The sequence below is a fragment of the Xyrauchen texanus genome, chromosome 20, assembly GCF_025860055.1.
Source record: "Xyrauchen texanus isolate HMW12.3.18 chromosome 20, RBS_HiC_50CHRs, whole genome shotgun sequence".
NCBI lineage: Eukaryota > Metazoa > Chordata > Actinopteri > Cypriniformes > Catostomidae > Xyrauchen > Xyrauchen texanus.
Window position 1 is genome coordinate 19,042,285 of NC_068295.1, and position 18,348 is coordinate 19,060,632.

The 18,348-nt window shown below is 36.5% G+C and overlaps 1 protein-coding gene and 1 long non-coding RNA gene across 3 annotated transcripts; one reads left to right on the plus strand and one right to left on the minus strand.

The window, feature by feature from the left end:
• Nucleotides 1-381: 381 nt before the first annotated feature.
• On the minus strand, nucleotides 382-18,171 carry asrgl1 (asparaginase and isoaspartyl peptidase 1). 2 transcript variants are annotated; one of them, XM_052150604.1, is made up of 8 exons: nucleotides 18,053-18,137; nucleotides 17,587-17,816; nucleotides 10,720-10,992; nucleotides 7,859-8,001; nucleotides 6,907-7,061; nucleotides 6,097-6,218; nucleotides 4,238-4,348; nucleotides 382-2,103 (listed from the first exon to the last, which is right to left on the minus strand). In XM_052150604.1, the coding sequence occupies exons 3-8, from the start codon at nucleotides 10,904-10,906 to the stop codon at nucleotides 1,886-1,888; spliced, it is 936 nt and encodes a 311-aa protein (XP_052006564.1). In that variant the 5' UTR covers nucleotides 10,907-10,992; nucleotides 17,587-17,816; nucleotides 18,053-18,137; the 3' UTR covers nucleotides 382-1,885. The 2 variants fall into 2 exon arrangements, with proteins under 2 accessions (XP_052006564.1, XP_052006565.1); XM_052150605.1 differs by lacking the exon at nucleotides 17,587-17,816 and having other exon boundaries at nucleotides 18,053-18,171.
• Nucleotides 6,452-10,899, plus strand: LOC127660401 (uncharacterized). The gene is made up of 3 exons (XR_007972635.1): nucleotides 6,452-6,704; nucleotides 6,923-7,000; nucleotides 10,751-10,899. It is a non-coding gene; the product is annotated as an uncharacterized LOC127660401 (long non-coding RNA).
• Nucleotides 18,172-18,348: the final 177 nt, after the last annotated feature.

Here is an 18,348-nt window from a genome sequence, read left to right on the forward strand (position 1 = left end):
TAATGTTTTTAAGTACACTTCATCTCGAGCCTTGAGAAAAATTTTATTAAGACAGAGAGGTCATGACTTACGTCGCCTGTGTCTTTGAGAGGACAAAAGTTGATGCTGTTTTGAATACTCCCATTATGTGGAATATTTTGAACACAAACTTACTGAAGAGGGCAGAAAAACTGGTTTTTGTGTTGTTGATCATTATAAAGACAATTCACAGTTGGAACTTGCAAGCTAGCCTGTGTGTTGACATAATAAACGGGAGATTGTTTACTTAAACTGTCATGATGGTGAGGGCAATAAGGACCACATAATCTCACTATACTGTACATGAAAACACAATGCTATCATTATCTGGGCTGTCAATTTAAAATAGTTCATGAGTGACACATAGAAACAATGTTTTATTTTCTGCACGTTTTCACCTGCCAACATAATTTTTTTTGTGGTTTTATACTAGTGATGATTCATTTCAGACATCATAATCACTTTAAATGGTGCGATGACACTAACACTTATTCAAAACATCTGTTACAAGGTTTCTTCTGGCACACACCACAGAATATATGTTACAATTTTAATTAACTGATGAACAAACAATGAACATTTTGCAGTGATTTTCTAAGAAAAAAAACATGCTGCTTTCTCTTTCAGGCTATAGAAGGAAACGATCTACTTCTGGTATGAATTTTAATTTCTGTTCTTCAAACTGGCAAGCAATTCTGACAATAAGACTTTCTTAGATAACATTTACATGCAAACCATTTTCATTGTTACTAAAACAGTATTATTTTCACATTATTTTTAGTAAATTTCAAGTAAATGTATATATTAAGTAACTTTCTTATTTTTTGATTATTAGTATATACTGTACAATATTGTGGTTTACAACAAATTCAGATAATTTGATCATTTATCTCCATCTAGTGGAGGACATGGAGTACTACTACAAAGGGCTGCACTGTCTTCATTAAAGGGACAGTTCACCCAAAAATGAACTGATTTTCCCCATGCCATCCCAGATATGTATTACTTTCTTTCTTCTGCTGAACACAAACACAGATCTTTAGAAGAATATTTAAGCTCTGTAGGTCCATACGATGCAAGTGCCTAATTTTGAAGCTCCAAAAAGCATATAAAGGCAGCACAAATGTAATCCATAAGACTCCAGTGGTATAATCTATATCTTCAAAATCGATATGATAGATGTGGGTGAGAATCAGATCAATATTTAAATGCTTTTTTACCATAAATTCTCCTCCCTGTCAAGTAGGTGGTGACATGCACAAGGAATGCAAATCGCCAAAAACAAAAGAAGATTGTGAAAGTGGAGATTGATAGTAAAAAGGACTTAAAAATTTAACTGTTTCTCACCCAAACCTATCATACCCCTTCTGAAGATAAATATTTAATCACTGGAGTCTTTCAGATTACTATTATGCTGCTTTCATGTGCATTTTGGAGCTTCAAAATGTTGGTACCCATTCACTTGCATTTTGAGGACCTACAAAGCTTAAATATTCTTATACAAATATTTGTTTGTTTTCAGCAGAAGAAAGAAAGTCATAAACATATGGGATGGCATGATGGTGAGTAAATGATAACATTTTCATTTTTGGGTGAACTCCCATTAAGGAGTGTTATAATACAGTAGTTCTTTATCTCATCTGTGTAAGACTCAGATTGCTTTACTGTTGGTTTAAATTGAGACCAACTTCAAAATGCTTGTTAAAATGCACTGTACTTAATTCAGTACAATTGGCAAAAAATCACATTAGTATTGCCCTGACATTTTTTTGCAAATGCACATTTTGCAAATTTTCTTAAGTAATCAATATTGATTGAGAAAAATAATCAACCATATGAGTGTTTGTTTGAGGGTGTATGCATGTGTTCATTGTGTTTGCTCCTGTACAGACTCAATGAAGTCCTCCCCATGGTACAGCCCATAGTGGAGTTGATCCTGCTGGACAGCTGCCCATGCCATCTGTAGGCTGCTGAAGCGAGCTGCCCAGGTCCCTTTTGGATCTACCACCACCACTCCGCCCAGTCCCTCCACCCGCTCCTTCATATACGCAAGGGCCAGGTCACTTGCTTCCTGTGGGCTCTTCCCTAGAAAACATAGGTTAACACACATTTAACTCAGCCTTATAAGTATAAAATAATAAAATTTTGGTGATACTGTGGACTAACTATATTAACAAGTTAGTACATGATAATGATGAACTATCTGTGAACAACTCCCCATCTCTCTCCAAGATCTGCAAATATAGATGATTAGGAAGAACACAATAAGGAGGGTAATCATGTAAATTATTTAAATGCTGTGGTTTGTTTGGATTTGATCTCAGGTGAGATCCCATATCAACATACATATATAGCTGTGCTTCATCAGCAAAACACTTGCCTTTGTGTTTCCACATGCACAAGGCAAAAGCATGCGCACACAAATAAGAATCGTAACAGGGCTGATACTATAAAAATAGTGGGGACTGTGGCACTGTAATATTTTTTTAATTTTCTTAAGTAATGCAGATATGTGCCTTAATGGTGAAACACACTACACAATTTGGCAAAATACCTGTCTTGATAAGGTATGTATGTAAACCCATTCAGTTATGTCTAAAGTGGACATCATTTGAGAGGACAAAAAGCGGATTTATATCAAAATATTGGATCTGTTCATAGGACTTGCAGTGCAAATGCAGCTTTACATGTATATACCTGCAGCATTCATTACAATGACAAGAAAATGAGAAACCACTCACTATACTCTTGCCTGGAAAACTTTAGCAGCTTTTTTTTCTCCCCTTTTCTCCCCAATTTGGAATACCCAATTCCCAATGCGCTCTAGGTCCTCTTGGCAGTGTAGTGACTCAATCTGGGTGGCGGAGGACGAATATCAGTTGCCTCCGCATCTGAAACAGTCGATCCCTGCATCTTATCATGTGAATTGTTGAACTTGTTACCGCGGAGACATATTGCATGTTGATTCTCCGCGGCATCCACATACAACTCACCTCACGCCCCACCGAGAGCGAGAACCACACAATATAGCGACCACTAGGAGGTTACCCCATGTGACTATACCCTCCCTAGCAACCGGGCCAATTTGGTTGCTTACGAGACCTGGCTGGAGTCACTCAGCACGCCCTGGATTCGAACGCACGACTCCAGGGGTGATAGTCAGCATCAATCCTCGCTGAGCTACCCAGGCCCCAAACTTTAGCAGCTTTAACATAATTATGATGTATTATAATCATACAGTGAAGACCTGCAATTTAAGCTACATTACTTAAGTTACATTTCTGAATATTTAGGCTACTTGAACATGCAGAAAACTGATGTTCTTTGTTCTTATTTGATTATCGACTAATCTTGAATTATTACTTGAGAACTTTAAATATAGTTTACTTAACAAATTAGTATTAGTTCTTATTGCAGTATCAAAATTAATATCAAGAATTGTCACAATTACACCGGTATTGGTACCGACTACTGAAATTTTGGTATCGTGAAAGCTATCAGGCCCTGTTACATTCTTGTTGGTAAGACTAGCACAAAAAGCTCCCAATGAGGAGGTGCATGGAGGTTAATCTTCACTTTACTGCTCAGACAGCTTTGTGCCTCTAACTTCCATGTATTCATTAAAAATGGTGCTAAAGGTGGTTTCATGCAATGCATAGTGTGGGTCTGACTCAAGTTGCTTTTACTCATACCATGATGTTGAGCAAATGTTCACAAAAACAAAAAGCATCTTAATGAGGTCCTGCATCTCCAGTTAATGTGTAGCTGCAGTAATTCAAGCTATTTATTCACAGACTAAATGACAAGAATCACTGTCTCGCAGATTATCAAAAACACACATGAACTGTCCATATCAGCTCAAGTGTACATATATATATATTTTACTCCCAAATCAGTATATGATGTAGCATATACACTGTACAGTGAGGCACAAAAGTCTGAGATCACTTGTGAAAATTAAACAAACACAGTAAAACAAAAAGTGAAAAAGTTAACTGAAAAATGATTATGAATTCCTTAGTATTCAGTATGGTCCATTTTAATGACATCATGCAATTGAGCTGGCATGGACTCCACAAGTTTGTGTAAAGCCTGATGATCCATGTTATCCCAGCATTATTTAAGAAAGTAAATAAAAATAACAAATACAGAAATACTGTACTAATGAATACTTAGCATATTTTATTTAACAGAGTTGTGCTGATCTTGTAACACATGCCTTGCTCCATGTGGAAGAGAATGAGTCTACACAGTATGACCTTCATGATGGCTTCCCCATGGCCTGTGGATGAGACAGCCCCAATCTTGTTATCTGCATAGCCCCCACATCCTGAGAAACAGAGGCAGAAACACAGATCCTGAGTGAGATCTTTCCTAAACACACAATCACACTGCAGAATTTTATCAGTAACAAACCTGTTGCTCCAGATAAACCTCAACCTGTTTGAAGAGAACTCTGATCATATCAACTGCACTATCATAGTGAGAATAAAGCAGCTGTTATTTTCTCTAAGTTTACATTTTTGTTTATTTACTAAATACAAAGGACTTACAGTATTTGATTCTATTTTCGTAAGCGTGCAGAGTGCAGCGCTACGCACTAAATCTGTGCTAATTCGAAGCGCAATTTCCACACCAGCACAATGCCCAAGTGGTCGTGAGTGGGAGTGCTCCGCTATCTATGGGTGTATGTGCGCAAACTGTGGGTGTATTGCAGATGTGTGGACTCGAGTCGCGTGACTTGGACTTGACTCGGACTCGAGTCACTGATTTGATGACTTGCAACTTGACTTGGACTTCATCCGTCTGACTTGGAAATACTTATACTTTTTAAAACCAAAGATAAGAGTTGTATAATTAAAAATGTGCAGTAAATCAACAATTAATTTCCCAAATAAACAATTAATTTGATTTACAAATCTGCATGTCAACGCTCCTTATTCAACCAATCAGACAACCAACCAATCAGATTCCACGAAAGCTGGACCAAGTTTGAAGACCGCGGCACGCATTTAAGGACAAGGACGCAGTAAAAAAGTGTTACAATAAATTAATATTTCAAAATAACATCGACAGGTAGAAGTGAAGTGTGTGCCGATACGATCACTGTTAATACAAGCCATGATTTGTGTCTCAGTAGATGAAAATGATTAATAATACTTACATTCTCTCAAATTTAAAGGAGCGTAAATGCAAATCCTAATGAGAACCAGTTTTTCTGTGCATATAAAGGTCATAAAAATATGCCTGACATTTAACAAGGATGCAGTTATGCACAAAAGAACACAAGTTCATATTTCTATTCTTCTAATTCATTTCATACAGTCCATTTATACAACTAATTTCTTATGAATGTAATGCCTTTGTTTAAATCGCTGGTGCTTGACAGGGAATAGACGTCGATGGTGCCAGAGAAGAACCTCCGATTTAAGTTTGACTTATCTGATCTTAATCATTCAAAAAAATCTGAATGATTCTTAATTAATTCACAAATAATCTTAATTACTTAAATTTCTGTTCTTCACACAAACACTATTGTACGTTTTTTTAGAAGACTTAAAATATAGCGAACAGACCGTACAGTCCTCATTTACTTGCATTATATGGTAAAGAGTGACCAGAATATTCCTCAAAAATGCACCTTTTATGTTCCACAGAAGAATGTCAAATTGGTTTATAATGACATGAGGGTGAGTAAATAATGGCAAAATGTTTATTTTTGGATGAACTATTATTTTAAAACAGATAATACCAGCAAGTGGCCCTTATTACAGTCTATTTTCCTGTTTTCCCAGATCTATTTTTAACATTAACTAGCGTGTGCGATTCCCACAGGTTAAAGTGTGTCCTAAGAGAATGTGTATGTGGAGAGTGATGCAGTGTGGTGTGCTTAGCCGGAGATTAGATCTGTGGTTTGAATATTAACACAGCAGGCAACAAGCTCTCATGAGCTGCTGAACATAACACACATTCTTGCATGTTCAAATGTCAAAGTTCAATCCCAGTCACATTAACTTAGTGGGTTTTTTGTCAAATTAAAAGACCTCTTATACACAAAGCAAACAAGTATAGATTTACCAACACACGGTGTGTCTCCCACCCGACCCTCCATTTTATTTATCATGCCACCAGTGGATGTGGCACAAGCAATATTTCCCTCTTTGTCTACAGCCACTGCACCTACTGTTCCCATCTTGCCCCTGAAACAATCACAAATATAAGCATTCACAACACAAACATATCACAAATATCTGCCACAATCTTTTTGAAGCTTTATCTAGTAATTTTATCTATTTGAAATATGAATCACTATTAATCACTTATATTAATCACCTTCTCCTTGTTATGCACAAGAATTCGGGTACAGTCCAATCAAAGGTTATTTACTCACCCTCATGTCAATGACATCAAACCTGGTGCAATATGTTTATAGGCTCCATATTTGACTGAGCTCAGTTAGAGAGAAAGATTTTCAGAAAGCCATCTCAGGACTTCAGAAGACTTCAAATATAGCATGTGAATCATATGAACTACTTTAATAGTGTTTTTGGCTTTTTTTTTTGGAGCTTGATAAGGATCTTGATGGAGCCATAAAACAGTTGTATGAAAAAAAGGGGTGTGTACATTCTACAAAATGTGTTTTCCCCAGATAAAATAACAGCTGAGGCATTTGGAATAACATAAGGGTGAGTAAATACAGACACAAATTCTTTTTATTTTATGAAATATGCTTTGGCAAAATTATCATGGAATCCTGAAAAAGCTGTGACAAATAGAGTGGGCTTTAATAAATTTTGGATTTAACTATAGTTTCAAATCTTTCTTCTTAGTAATTATTTTAGACATAAGAAATTTTTCACAACAGATTTAATTACATAAAAGCTTTACATTTGGCTTTCCACAGGGTTGGCTTCTGGCTCCAGGTTCTTCTTCCAGCGCATCTTGGCATAGTCTGTGATCAATGACTCCTCAGTCACCTCAGGTACACCCATGTCTCTGGCAAATTTAGAGGCCCCTTCAGCTGTCAGACACAAGTGTTTTGTCTTCAGATAGAGGACAGATATCATTAGTTCAATTCACATTAGTCATCTGGCCATCAATGCAATGTGCAGTAAAATAATCTAGAATTACAGTTATATTAAATGCATGACCATGACAGCAAAGTAAAAAAAAAAAAAAACATGAAACCATTTGATCATATAGCCTAATATTCCCTCAGAAATACACTTCATCAACCTTATCTTTGCACTTAAAGCTGTTATAGCCTATAGTTTGCTTTACTGGCACCACAAATTCATTGGCTGTGTCCGAAACCTAAGGCCTAAGCTGCCAACCTTAGGTTTCGGACACCGCAAAGCAAATCTTTTGTGACTACAATGTTTATTTATTTCTCAGCAGAAATAGATCAATGTTGAAAAAAATTGTGAAAACAATTTCGAAAAAATAATAATAATTACATTTCAAAATAATTTAATTTACATCTTTCAACTACCGGTAATCACTCAGAAGTAATTTTTTTCACAAAGCCCAAATTACACGCAAAGGATTGTAGGATATTGTAGTAGTGAAGGATACATCTACTGTATGCTGCCTTCAAAAACTGACTAGATGAAGTCATCTTAGTAAACAGGAATCAGGATTTTACAAAACATTGCATTTCGACATGTCCTGCATTCTTTCTATGTATGCCTGCGAAGGCAGAATTTTCAGCTTTCAGACATAGCCATTGTGTCTTAAAAAGAGTATATTTCCCTAATGGATATTAATCATGTAACCGTCTAATCCAAGGTGGTTTTATATTTGGGAAGTCATCAAATAATCATTCCTCATATAACAATACCTTCTCCATGACAAGCCTGGCCAGTTGTATTGGGTTAGCCACTTTCCTGACTGCTGACACAGCACCACTAGCAAGCGTCTTCCCGTCCATTACAAGTGCATCCATCTCCACTTCCCCTTTAACATTTAGCACTGATCCTCGACCTAAATATAACAGCACAAACCAACAGTTTTATACTTATCCTGATTATGGCTGGGCCACATATGCAAGAGTTAAATAGTTCACCCAAAAATGAAAATTCTCTCATTTACTCACCCTCATGCCATCCCAGATGTGTATGATTTTCTTCCTTCAGCAGAATATAAATCCATCCATGAGAATCAAGTGGTTAAATCCATGGCTTCAGAAGCAATATGATAGGTGTTTGTGAGGTACAGATCACGATTTATGCCCTTTTTTAGAGGTCGACCGATATTGGTTTTTTCAGGCCGATGCCGATCTTTTGAAATCCGGGTCGGCCGATGGCCGATTAATGCAGCCGATTTATTTTGGCCGATATTTGGCCGATATGTGCTTGTTTTTAACCTCTTATTTGAACCTTTTATTTGTAAGATAAAATGTAACACAAATAATTACTTAAGACAGACAAAATTTCTCAACAAATACATTTATTGAACACTTGACCAATCTGCACTTGTACACTTAAAATAAAAAATGTATAATGTAAAAACATATTGTATAAATAATGTATAACAAATATATTAAATAAACAAAGCAGGTGTTACGAACTGCTCCGAGACACGAAGGTTGAGATCCAAATGCAGCTTTAATTAAGGGGCAATCCAGACACGTAATCCAATATTCAGATCATCCAAGAGAAGCACAGGCATAACTAGGGATGGGTATCGTTAAGGTTTTAATGGTATTACTATCTTACCGATACTGCTTATCGATCCGGTACTTTAACTGTATTCTTAACAGTTCTTTTTAAGATAAACGTTATATAGGCACAGTGATTTAATTTCAGGAAGGTCTACTAACATTACTGTTCAGGTATGGTCTAAAAATAAATCTAATAAAGTAATCAATTGTAAAATAACACTGCATAGTTTATCATAGATAGATTAATGCTTATTAATGCAGAAGTTATTCATTCAAGAGCTGTAAGTGATTTTCTCTTTGCCTTTTGTTGTTTGATTCGCAGTAATGGCTCAATCGTCGGCATGTTTAATAGACAGCTTCCCCTTTAAGACCGAATTCAGATCTAATAGACTCCTGATGCAGCATATTTTCTCCCAACTATTTCCATAACTACGTCCATTTAAGACATAAACTGTGTTTAAGTGAATCTCCAAGTCGGTCGTTTAGACATATTTTTGTGTATATTTGATCGTTTAGACGCGCACATGAAACCCAAAGTAGCCTATACTTTGCTTGTCTCTTTGCGGTGTGTTTCGGAGCGCGCGCCGCCTTGGGAACGGTATCTCTTGCGCTCTTTTTATTATTAAACGCGTCCCGCAATTTAGCAACAGTAGCATTTTACAACTATCACCGATCGTGCTGATTCTCACGTTAAGTTTGAGTTTTAGGGAGAAATGTCAGTGCACCGCTGTGAAGGGAAGGATCATGTTGTGCTAGACAGAATGCAGCTTATGTATAAATATTCTTTTTATAATCTTTGGAAGGCGAAATATAAAATAAAATCAGACTATTATCACAGATCTAAACCAGGCTACGTTTGAATGTTTAGTTCTGTCACTCATTTAGCTGGGCTGTGTTGTGCTCGCTGTGCGCGAGATCTCTCTCTCTCTCTGACTGCGAATAGCTAAACTGCATCACAGACAAATGGTTTCATAGAATTATTATACATAGAAATGGCTGGCGAGATAAAATAACTTTCTCTTTATAGCAATAATACATGTATTTTCTTAATTTCTCCAGTACTGACAGCAGAACCGGTAACGTCCAAGCTTACCAAAGCCAGTCCTTCAATAGCATATAGCCCGTTGGTATCTTTTTTATTACTTATTTCTCTGCATTGAGTGACAACCCTCTCAAATATAAGACACACAAACAGAACAAATAAAAGTCTCAGATTCACTCTCTGTAATTGCAAAATTCTTGCTTACTTATTGTGACATGATAGCAACCCTTCTGCTGTGATAATGCAACTTCAACTACGCTATCAATATCCAAAGTAGCCGAATGTCATGTTGCGTTTTTTTCTCGAAGTTGGCAGTAAAATATCAAAAGTTTTTAATTAAATATAAATAAGTTATACAAATTTAATCCTTACTGTTTTCTCCAAGGAATTTAGCTCCTTCCTTATAGGCACTGGATGAGGTCTGCTCACTCTGCTGGAAAATGACTCTAGGGGCAGTGTGCGTCGAACACGTGTTCCACAACAACACTAGGCTGCCCACAGATGCGCCTGCCTAATAATCGGCTTGATATACTTGGAAATTGGCCGATGCAGATTATGTAAAAAATGCTAAAAATCGGCCGATTAATCGGCCGGCCGATTAATCGGTCGACCTCTACCCTTTTTTACCATAAATCTACACTTTCACTATAAAAAATGAAATAATTTGAAAGTAAAAGTAGAGTTTACCATAAAAAAGGACTTAAATATTGATACGTATTGATATACTTTTTCTCACAAACACCTATCATATCACTTCTTAAGACATGGATTTAACTAATGGAGTCTTATGGATTACTTTTATGCTGCATTTAAGTGATTTTTGGAGCTTTAAAATTCAGGTCACCATTAACTTGCATTGTAAGAACAAACGGATATTCTTAAAAAAAATAAAAAATCTAAATATTTTAGTTCTGCAGAAGAAAAGAGTATTTAATTTTTTTGGTGAACTATCCCATTAATAACTGCAATCAAATGAATATATGAGTATTATGAGAACCTGCATTATATGTTGGGTTGTTCTCCATCAGGGTCACTGCTTCTGTCACAGCATCTATGGCACTACCACCCTTCTGAAGGATGTCATATCCAGCCCTTGCTGCCTCCTTCACACCGGCACAGGATTGTTCAGTTCTCTCCCTGGGAACAGTTCCAGCACCTCCATGCACCACCACTACAGGCAGCATTGTAGCTCTCTGGTTTACTGATGGTCAACACTTTTACTGATGATACACAAATCCTTTACTGTTCACAGATCACGGTTCATGTATCTCTGTAAGAGATGTATGAGTTCAAATTAAAACTTGTACTCTCAAAGGAAACTACATTTTGTTTTTCAATTAACATTTTTTTATTGATTCATAGACATATCACAAAGAAAAAGCACAACAACATTGAATCACATTTAACCCCCACTATTACCCCTCCCCTAAATGCAGTTTTTTATAATCCTAGCACACACTCCCTCCTCAATACCAAGTTTAAATCTTTTTCACATAATCTCTAGATAGAAGTTAAAGCTCCGAACCACAGACACTGAATTAGCAGGGAGAAATACACTGATGCCTCATGACCTTTTCCAAAAGCAGTAATCACCTTTCCCAGAGTATCTGCCACTTTCCCAGAGTATCTGCCGCTTTAGCTGTGCCACCTACTCTGTAAAACAATACAGAGTAGGTGGCACAGCTGTAAATACCTATAGAACTGGGATCTGGGAATCCCAAAATATAGGTCACCGAGTGTAGCAACCCCCCTCACAATCCACTCTGACCAGCAGATAGGGGACTTAATACATAATTTAGGGCCCAGCCTGCTTGAGGGAACATTTAAATAAATGCACAAATTAAACACTGGACACTTTTGTCCATACCAAGTGCAAATGCGAGATAACAGGGTAAATTCTCTGATTAGTTTGATAGAAAGGCTTTGCAATGGCAAAATAGGGGCAAGAACTTTCTGTTCAAGGCCTAGCCCACCTTTGTCAATCGGCCTATATAACTTATTAAAATGTAATCTAGGACGTTTACCATTCCAAATGAAGGACTTCACTATGCTGTCAAATTGCTTGAAATAAGAGACGGCGACATCTACATGGAGAGATTGTAGCAGGAAGTTACATTTTGGAATACAATTCATTTTAATAACATTAACCTTCCCAATCATAGATAAATGTAATGAAGACCACCTACCCGCAACTCTCGAAAACCTTTTTTTTATTAAGGGTCAAAATAAACTCTAACTAAATCAGACAAATGGCTGGGAATAAAATGTCCAAATATTTATTGCCCTGTTTAGGCCACTGGAAGGCGCCCGGCTAGAGAGCAGTTACTGGCCAGTACGCTGTAAGAGCCAAAGCATCGGATTTAGACCAACTGACTCTGTATCCTGATAACTTTGAAAAGGAATTAATAATTCTATGGAGGCAAGGTATAGATCTAATGGGGTCGGAGAATAATAAAATATCATCTGCATAAGGCAAAAGCTTATACGCCTCACCTCCCACCACCACCCCTGGAAAATCATCTTCCCTTCTTATCACAGCTGCTAATGGTTCCAGGGCAAGACAGAACAATAATGGGGAAAGAGTGCAACCCTGCTGGGTGCCCCTATCCAGAGAAACATAATCTGAAATTAATCCATTTGTTTGTACTGCCACTATTGGGTGTCTATAAAGTAACTTAATCAATCCAATTACAAAAGTATTCCTGAACCTGTATATTTCCAAAATCTTAAAAAGATTATGCCTAGATTCTACCATATAAAATGCCTTTTCAGCTTCAAGTGAGATGGCCGTGACCAGAGGCTGATCATTTGCCATGCTGACCACATAATATTGATGAAACGCCTAATGTTATCAGAAGATCTGGAGCCCCAGATAAACCCCACCTGATGATCTGTATGTATAACAGACGTCATAACAGATGTCAGAATTTTTGACAATATTTTTACTTAGCTGGATCAGGGAAATTGGACGGCAACTCTTACACTCACTTGGATCTTTGTCCTTTTTAAGAATGAGATTATGTCATGGTTGGCGGAAGCTTTCCATTCTTTAATGATTTTGTATAACTTCTAACAAAAGTGGAGCCAGTTCTGTAGCATAAGTTCTAAATAATTCAGCGGCAAAGCTGTCTGGCCCTGGAACCAGGAACCAATGGCTGAGGTAAATATTTCACCACCAGCAGATTTCAATGAGGGAATGGTAGAACAAGACTCTCTCTGCTTTATATATCTAGTCAAAAGCTTCCCTGCTTTGTCCCATGACTCAAAATATGACTGACATGCCCTGAAAAGCCAAAACTTGACCTTCCGCAAAAAAATTGTATCATTTCTGTATTTCAGTCGGGTCAATTCTCTGAGGCCATCAGATGACATTCGGCGCTTCAGCTCTACCTCGATACTTTTAATATTCCCTTCCAACTCCACAAGTTCTTGTGCTTTGGACTTTTTGATGAATGAGGCATACTGTATGATACGACCCCTAAGAACCAAGTGCCTTCCAAGCCATGCCCACACAGGTGAGGACCAGTTGGTCTCCATATAGATATTGATTTCAGCCTTTAGCATTTGTTGTAATTCAGGATTTTGCAAAAGGGATAAATTAAAGCGGCAACTATATGATTTATTTTTCTCTGTATGTGGCAACACCTCTCACCAGGGCATGATCTGAGACTAAAATATTTCCAATTGAACAATCAAACAATTGCACAGATGAAATGAGGGACTTAGATATATATAAAAAAATCTATTCTAGAAAAAATCTTATGGACTGATGAAAATAAATTATAGTCCCAAACATGCAAATGAGTTCAAAAGTCTCCAAATATCTGTAAGACCAAGATATGTACACATCCTGTGAAGCATCACTGTTGCTATAGGGGGTTTACACACTTTTGCTTCACTATGATCAAGGACTGAGTCCATCAAAAGATTAACGTCTCCTCCCAATATTATATCATTAGGGGTGCCAGCGGCTTACAACATCCCTTCAAGATCTATAAAAAGTCCTGATCATCAGCGTTAGGTGCGTATATGTTAGCAAAAATCCACCTTTGCCCCTGAATTTCTGCTAAAACAATAATGACTCTTCCTAATTTATCTTTAATCTGTTTGAGACATTTGAATTGTAGATGATTACTTATCAATGTAATGACTCCTCTGCTCTTACTTGTGCCAGCACTAAAGAAAACATGTCCATTCCCAAAATGTTCAGCTTCCTGTGGGGAAAGATGCATTTCTAAAAGAAACGCTATATCATATTTCATAAGTTTAAGAAAATAAATAACCTTCCTTCTTTTTATGTGGTGCCCCAACCCATTCACTTTCCACTTGGAGAGAGACAATCCGCTCATAATTAACATTTTACATTTTGACATATAAGAAAAAATAGATTTTGTATCAAAAATAAAAATGACAACGTCCACATTCCAATATTAGTGCAACAATCAAACTCCAAACTCCCCACCAAAACAAAAACCCTGTTAGTACAAACAGTCTATGTATGCCTTTGAGAGCCCCCGTGACAACTTTGCCATCGGATTGCTCAAGTCCAGTGCTTCAATACAAATTCTGTGAGACAGAATTACACAACAGAAAATAATCTATAAAACAAACTCCAGCCAATATGATGCATTAGCACAAAGAGTGAGTAGATTCATCCACATTACTGTACCGAAGGTGTATTCCTCCACAAAAAAAGCTTCATCCGCTTATTGAGCAAAAGAAACTAAATTTGACATTTTAAACAATAAGGTAAAGTTTAGTTTAATGTTTAACATTTAGGCTAATTCCCATTTGCACATTTCACATAGTGAATCCAAACGGAGATATGCATAAGCATATATCCTTATCACAGTAAAGATAGTTTGGGGTTTGAAATTCAGATTTTGATTGGCTATAAACCCGCTATTTGCTGTTGTAGACATGTAAATAATGTTACATGTTATTCTTTATGATTTTTGAATTTAGACTACATCATCCTCCGCTCTGCAATCGGTCATTTAAATTTTACGACTCTTAATTTTCTAATGTAAATAGCTCCAAAAGTTGAACCTCTAGAGGGCTGAAACCACTCTCATCTTGACCAATCTTATTTGTGAAAACTTTCACGATCACATTTGGTCACGTTTGATTGCGTATTACTGCTCTACCCCCATTGAGTAATAATAGGAAATCAGCTTATAATTATAAAAACTGACCATCTTCACAGGTTGATGGTTTGTGATTTTTTTTACAGATCAGGTTTTGTCTCTTAACCAGTTTGAGTTCTTGGGTCAACAGTTCTCCTGAAAAATTTTATAGGCTTTGAGGTGTCACATTCTTGAAACACACAATAATTATGATGGTAAAACACTAGTTTTACACAAAACTGGATTATTGAAAACATTCACAGATTGATTTTATTCAGTTTGATGGCTTTGGTTTGTTGTTGACAAATAATATTTTGATATGGATGATACATCAAGTAGCTGGTCATTTTGTTTAACCCTTGTGTGGTGTCATTGTTTACCCATTTTGATTTCGTTTATTTAATAAAATTGCATCATTCATCTCGGTGGCCCAAAGCTTGCCTACTTTTCCTACATTTGCCATCTGAACACACCAAAAAATTGGACTGTATTCAATGAGTTTAGGCCACGTGACAAAAAAAGTAAAAAATCGTGGTGTTCCAGGTCACTTTTGGACCAACCATAGGAAATAAATGGGAAAGACTAAAACAAAGAGCAATTACAACTCTAAGCCTATAACTCTGATTGTTTAGGTAAAGTGTTGACTCAAGGATTCAAAAAAGGGTTAAATGACAAAAACTAATCTGTGAAAAACATACACAAATCAGGATGGTCTATTTAAACCTAGTGTGGCCCACCTAGTTGGTCATTTTGTAGAATTGTAATAAGTTTATTGGTTTTGATGGCTTAGTTTATGAATGATTCAAAATCCAATATGCATGAAACCATCAAACTGAGTAAAATCAATCTGTGAAGGTTTTCACAAATCTAGTTTGGTGTGAAACTAGTGTATTTCTCTCATAATACACCTTTTTCACGGACTATGATGACACGTTTCCACCTCATTTAACAGCGTAAATCTAGCCAGCTTTTTTATATAAGCAATTTTTTAAATATTGAGTGTAAATTTATAATATCATTCTTTGTGTTATATTACCCTGGAATTACTTTTTAAAAATGCGTTACCACAGCTGTGTTTCTTTACAGCTGCTAAGAGAATGACAGTACATTTGGCATTTTCTCTTAATCCACCACTCTCTATTTTTTCCTCTTCTGAAAAGTCATTGAAAAGTAATAGAGGATTTTTTTCGTTTACAGTTTCCCATTCACTGCTGTCAAAGTTTACTCTGCAACCCAGATGGTGAAAAAGGTCTATTATCCCATGTTTCAACAATGTAACCTTTTAAAGCCTGTAACACTGATTTTTCAGGTAAACTGTTTGTTCCAGAACTCAAAAAATGGTTAAGAGACAAATGGAAATTAGGCTCTATCTATAACAAGTAAATCAGCTTGAACCCAGACTGCATGTTGTGCTGAAAATGTGAAAGTGAAGAGTGCTTATTTGTCACCGTCCCGAATCATGGACTTAAAAAGGGTTGACAGGAAAACAAACTGCTGTGAAAAAATTCACATATCGGACTGGTCAAGATGAGAGTGGTTTCAATCTTCTAGGTGTTCAACTTTTGAAGCTATTTGCATTAGAAAGTTAAGAGTCATAATATGTAAAAGACTTATTGGAGAGCGGAGGATGATGTCATCTGAAGTCACAAATCATGAAGAATAAAATTCAACAATGTTTCCATGTCTACGACAGCGCATAGCGGGTTTATAACCGATCAAATTTGAATTTCAAACCGCAAACTATCTTTACCGTGGTTATCTCCTTTGCATTTGCACAGCATTTATAAGGCTTAGACTTCGAAACAGATTTTTTTTTTATACCAATTTTATTAGTCCTATAAATCGATTAACAATCAACTGTGAAAGGCTCAGAAAAATATTCCTTTCTTAACAAAGACTTACTTAATTTCATATAATAATTTGCACAGATACATTTAGTATTCCTTTACATATCTCAAAAGTTTGTTGGGTTACTTTTATTAGATGTATTGTTATAGTAAAGTTTTAATAGGGTGCAATTTACAATATCAATATATTGAATAGCTATAAATGGGAAACTCGACCCTGCTCTTAAACAGCCATCTTCTGGCAGAGTAAGAAAACAAACAAATATTTAAATCAGCTAATCAAGGTTTTCAGGAGTTTACATGAAGGCGTTTAAGAGCAGAGTTTGAATTAAACTCTGCAGAAAGGAGCACGGTTGAGAAGGCTGTCAAATTTGCAACCTGGCATCAGCTGAACTGACATGCAAACAGGCATCCCAACCTGCAAAACGTCATTTCAGGGAGGTAACCCCCCCCCCAAGAGTTTACTTGTATACTTATACTATTTATGTAAACTGCTTTTATTTATATTCCATTGCAACTTTAAACAGGTCTAAGGAGTTTATTGTTTTCATGTAGCCTAGGTAACTAGCCGGCCTGAATAATATGCACATGAAATGAAACATGTCATTGTCAACATGTCTTTTACAATCATTTAACCCGCCATGGGCAATGCTGAAGTCACTGTTACAAACTGTAGGCCTACAGCGTGCAAGACTGTCATTATGTTTCACTCTTATTAGACAGGGGTACACTTTCGTGTAGTCTGGCGTAAAATGTGTCTTATATTTTCGCTTTTTGGGGCACTCTCCCTCTGCCATGGCGTTCCTGTGTCTAGATACACTGTCCTGATTAATTAAGTTCGGGAGAAGAGATAAAAGCCCGCCCACACTGACAATTGATTGGTTGACTTACCGAAACAGGCCAATCAGGATGCTCTCTGTCTTCACTTCTTGATGCACACACACACGCAAGGTCTCTCGCTCTCTCCCTCTCTGCCGTGCGCGCTACACGGTTTGGAGCACAGTCTAACCGCTCTTGCTCGCTCGCTCTTGATTCCGGGAGATTTTAACTAATTTGCGGGCATCAGGGAGCCGCTATCAATAAGCGGGAGACTCCCGGAACTTCCGGGAGACTTGGGATGTCTGTGCAAACATCAAATAAACTGGCTCATGTGCGTCATCAGGCACTAGGCAAAGATTTTCCTCAGAAGATCAAAATCTGTTATCTAAACAATGACCAAATCATGCATTTTTTTGTATTGTTTATATATATATATATATATATATATATATATATATATATATATATATATATATAAAATTATGCACTACACAAAAATTATATTTATCAATCAATAGTGTATGGTCTTTTTCCTCACCAGATTGACGACAGGAATGTAAAAACACAGACAGCGTTCATGCCATAAAGACCCCGACAGATGGTGTCACGAGGAAAAACGTCACGTGATCTCTGATACGCCGTATCAGATACTATCCGAATAAATTGCCAAAATAAAAGTCATTGCATAGAAATTACAGAAAGAAATTAAATTAGATTCACAAGTATAATAGAATAAATAAAATAATAGAATAAAATAATTACAAATGAATTAGAAATAAAATATTTAAATAGAATTTGAAAAATGTAAATAATTTTGGATTTATAAAAAATATA

Coding starts and splice junctions, on each gene's coding strand:
- asrgl1 (XM_052150605.1), bottom strand. CDS start 10,906: ATGCTGCCTGTAGTGGTGGTGCATGGAGGTGCTGGAACTGTTCCCAGG. Junction 8,002..10,719: donor CAACCCAACATATAATGCAG/GTTCTCATAATA, acceptor TGTTATATTTAG/GTCGAGGATCAGTGCTAAAT. Junction 4,349..6,096: donor GGGAGACACACCGTGTGTTG/GTAAATCTATAC, acceptor TCTGTTTCTCAG/GATGTGGGGGCTATGCAGAT.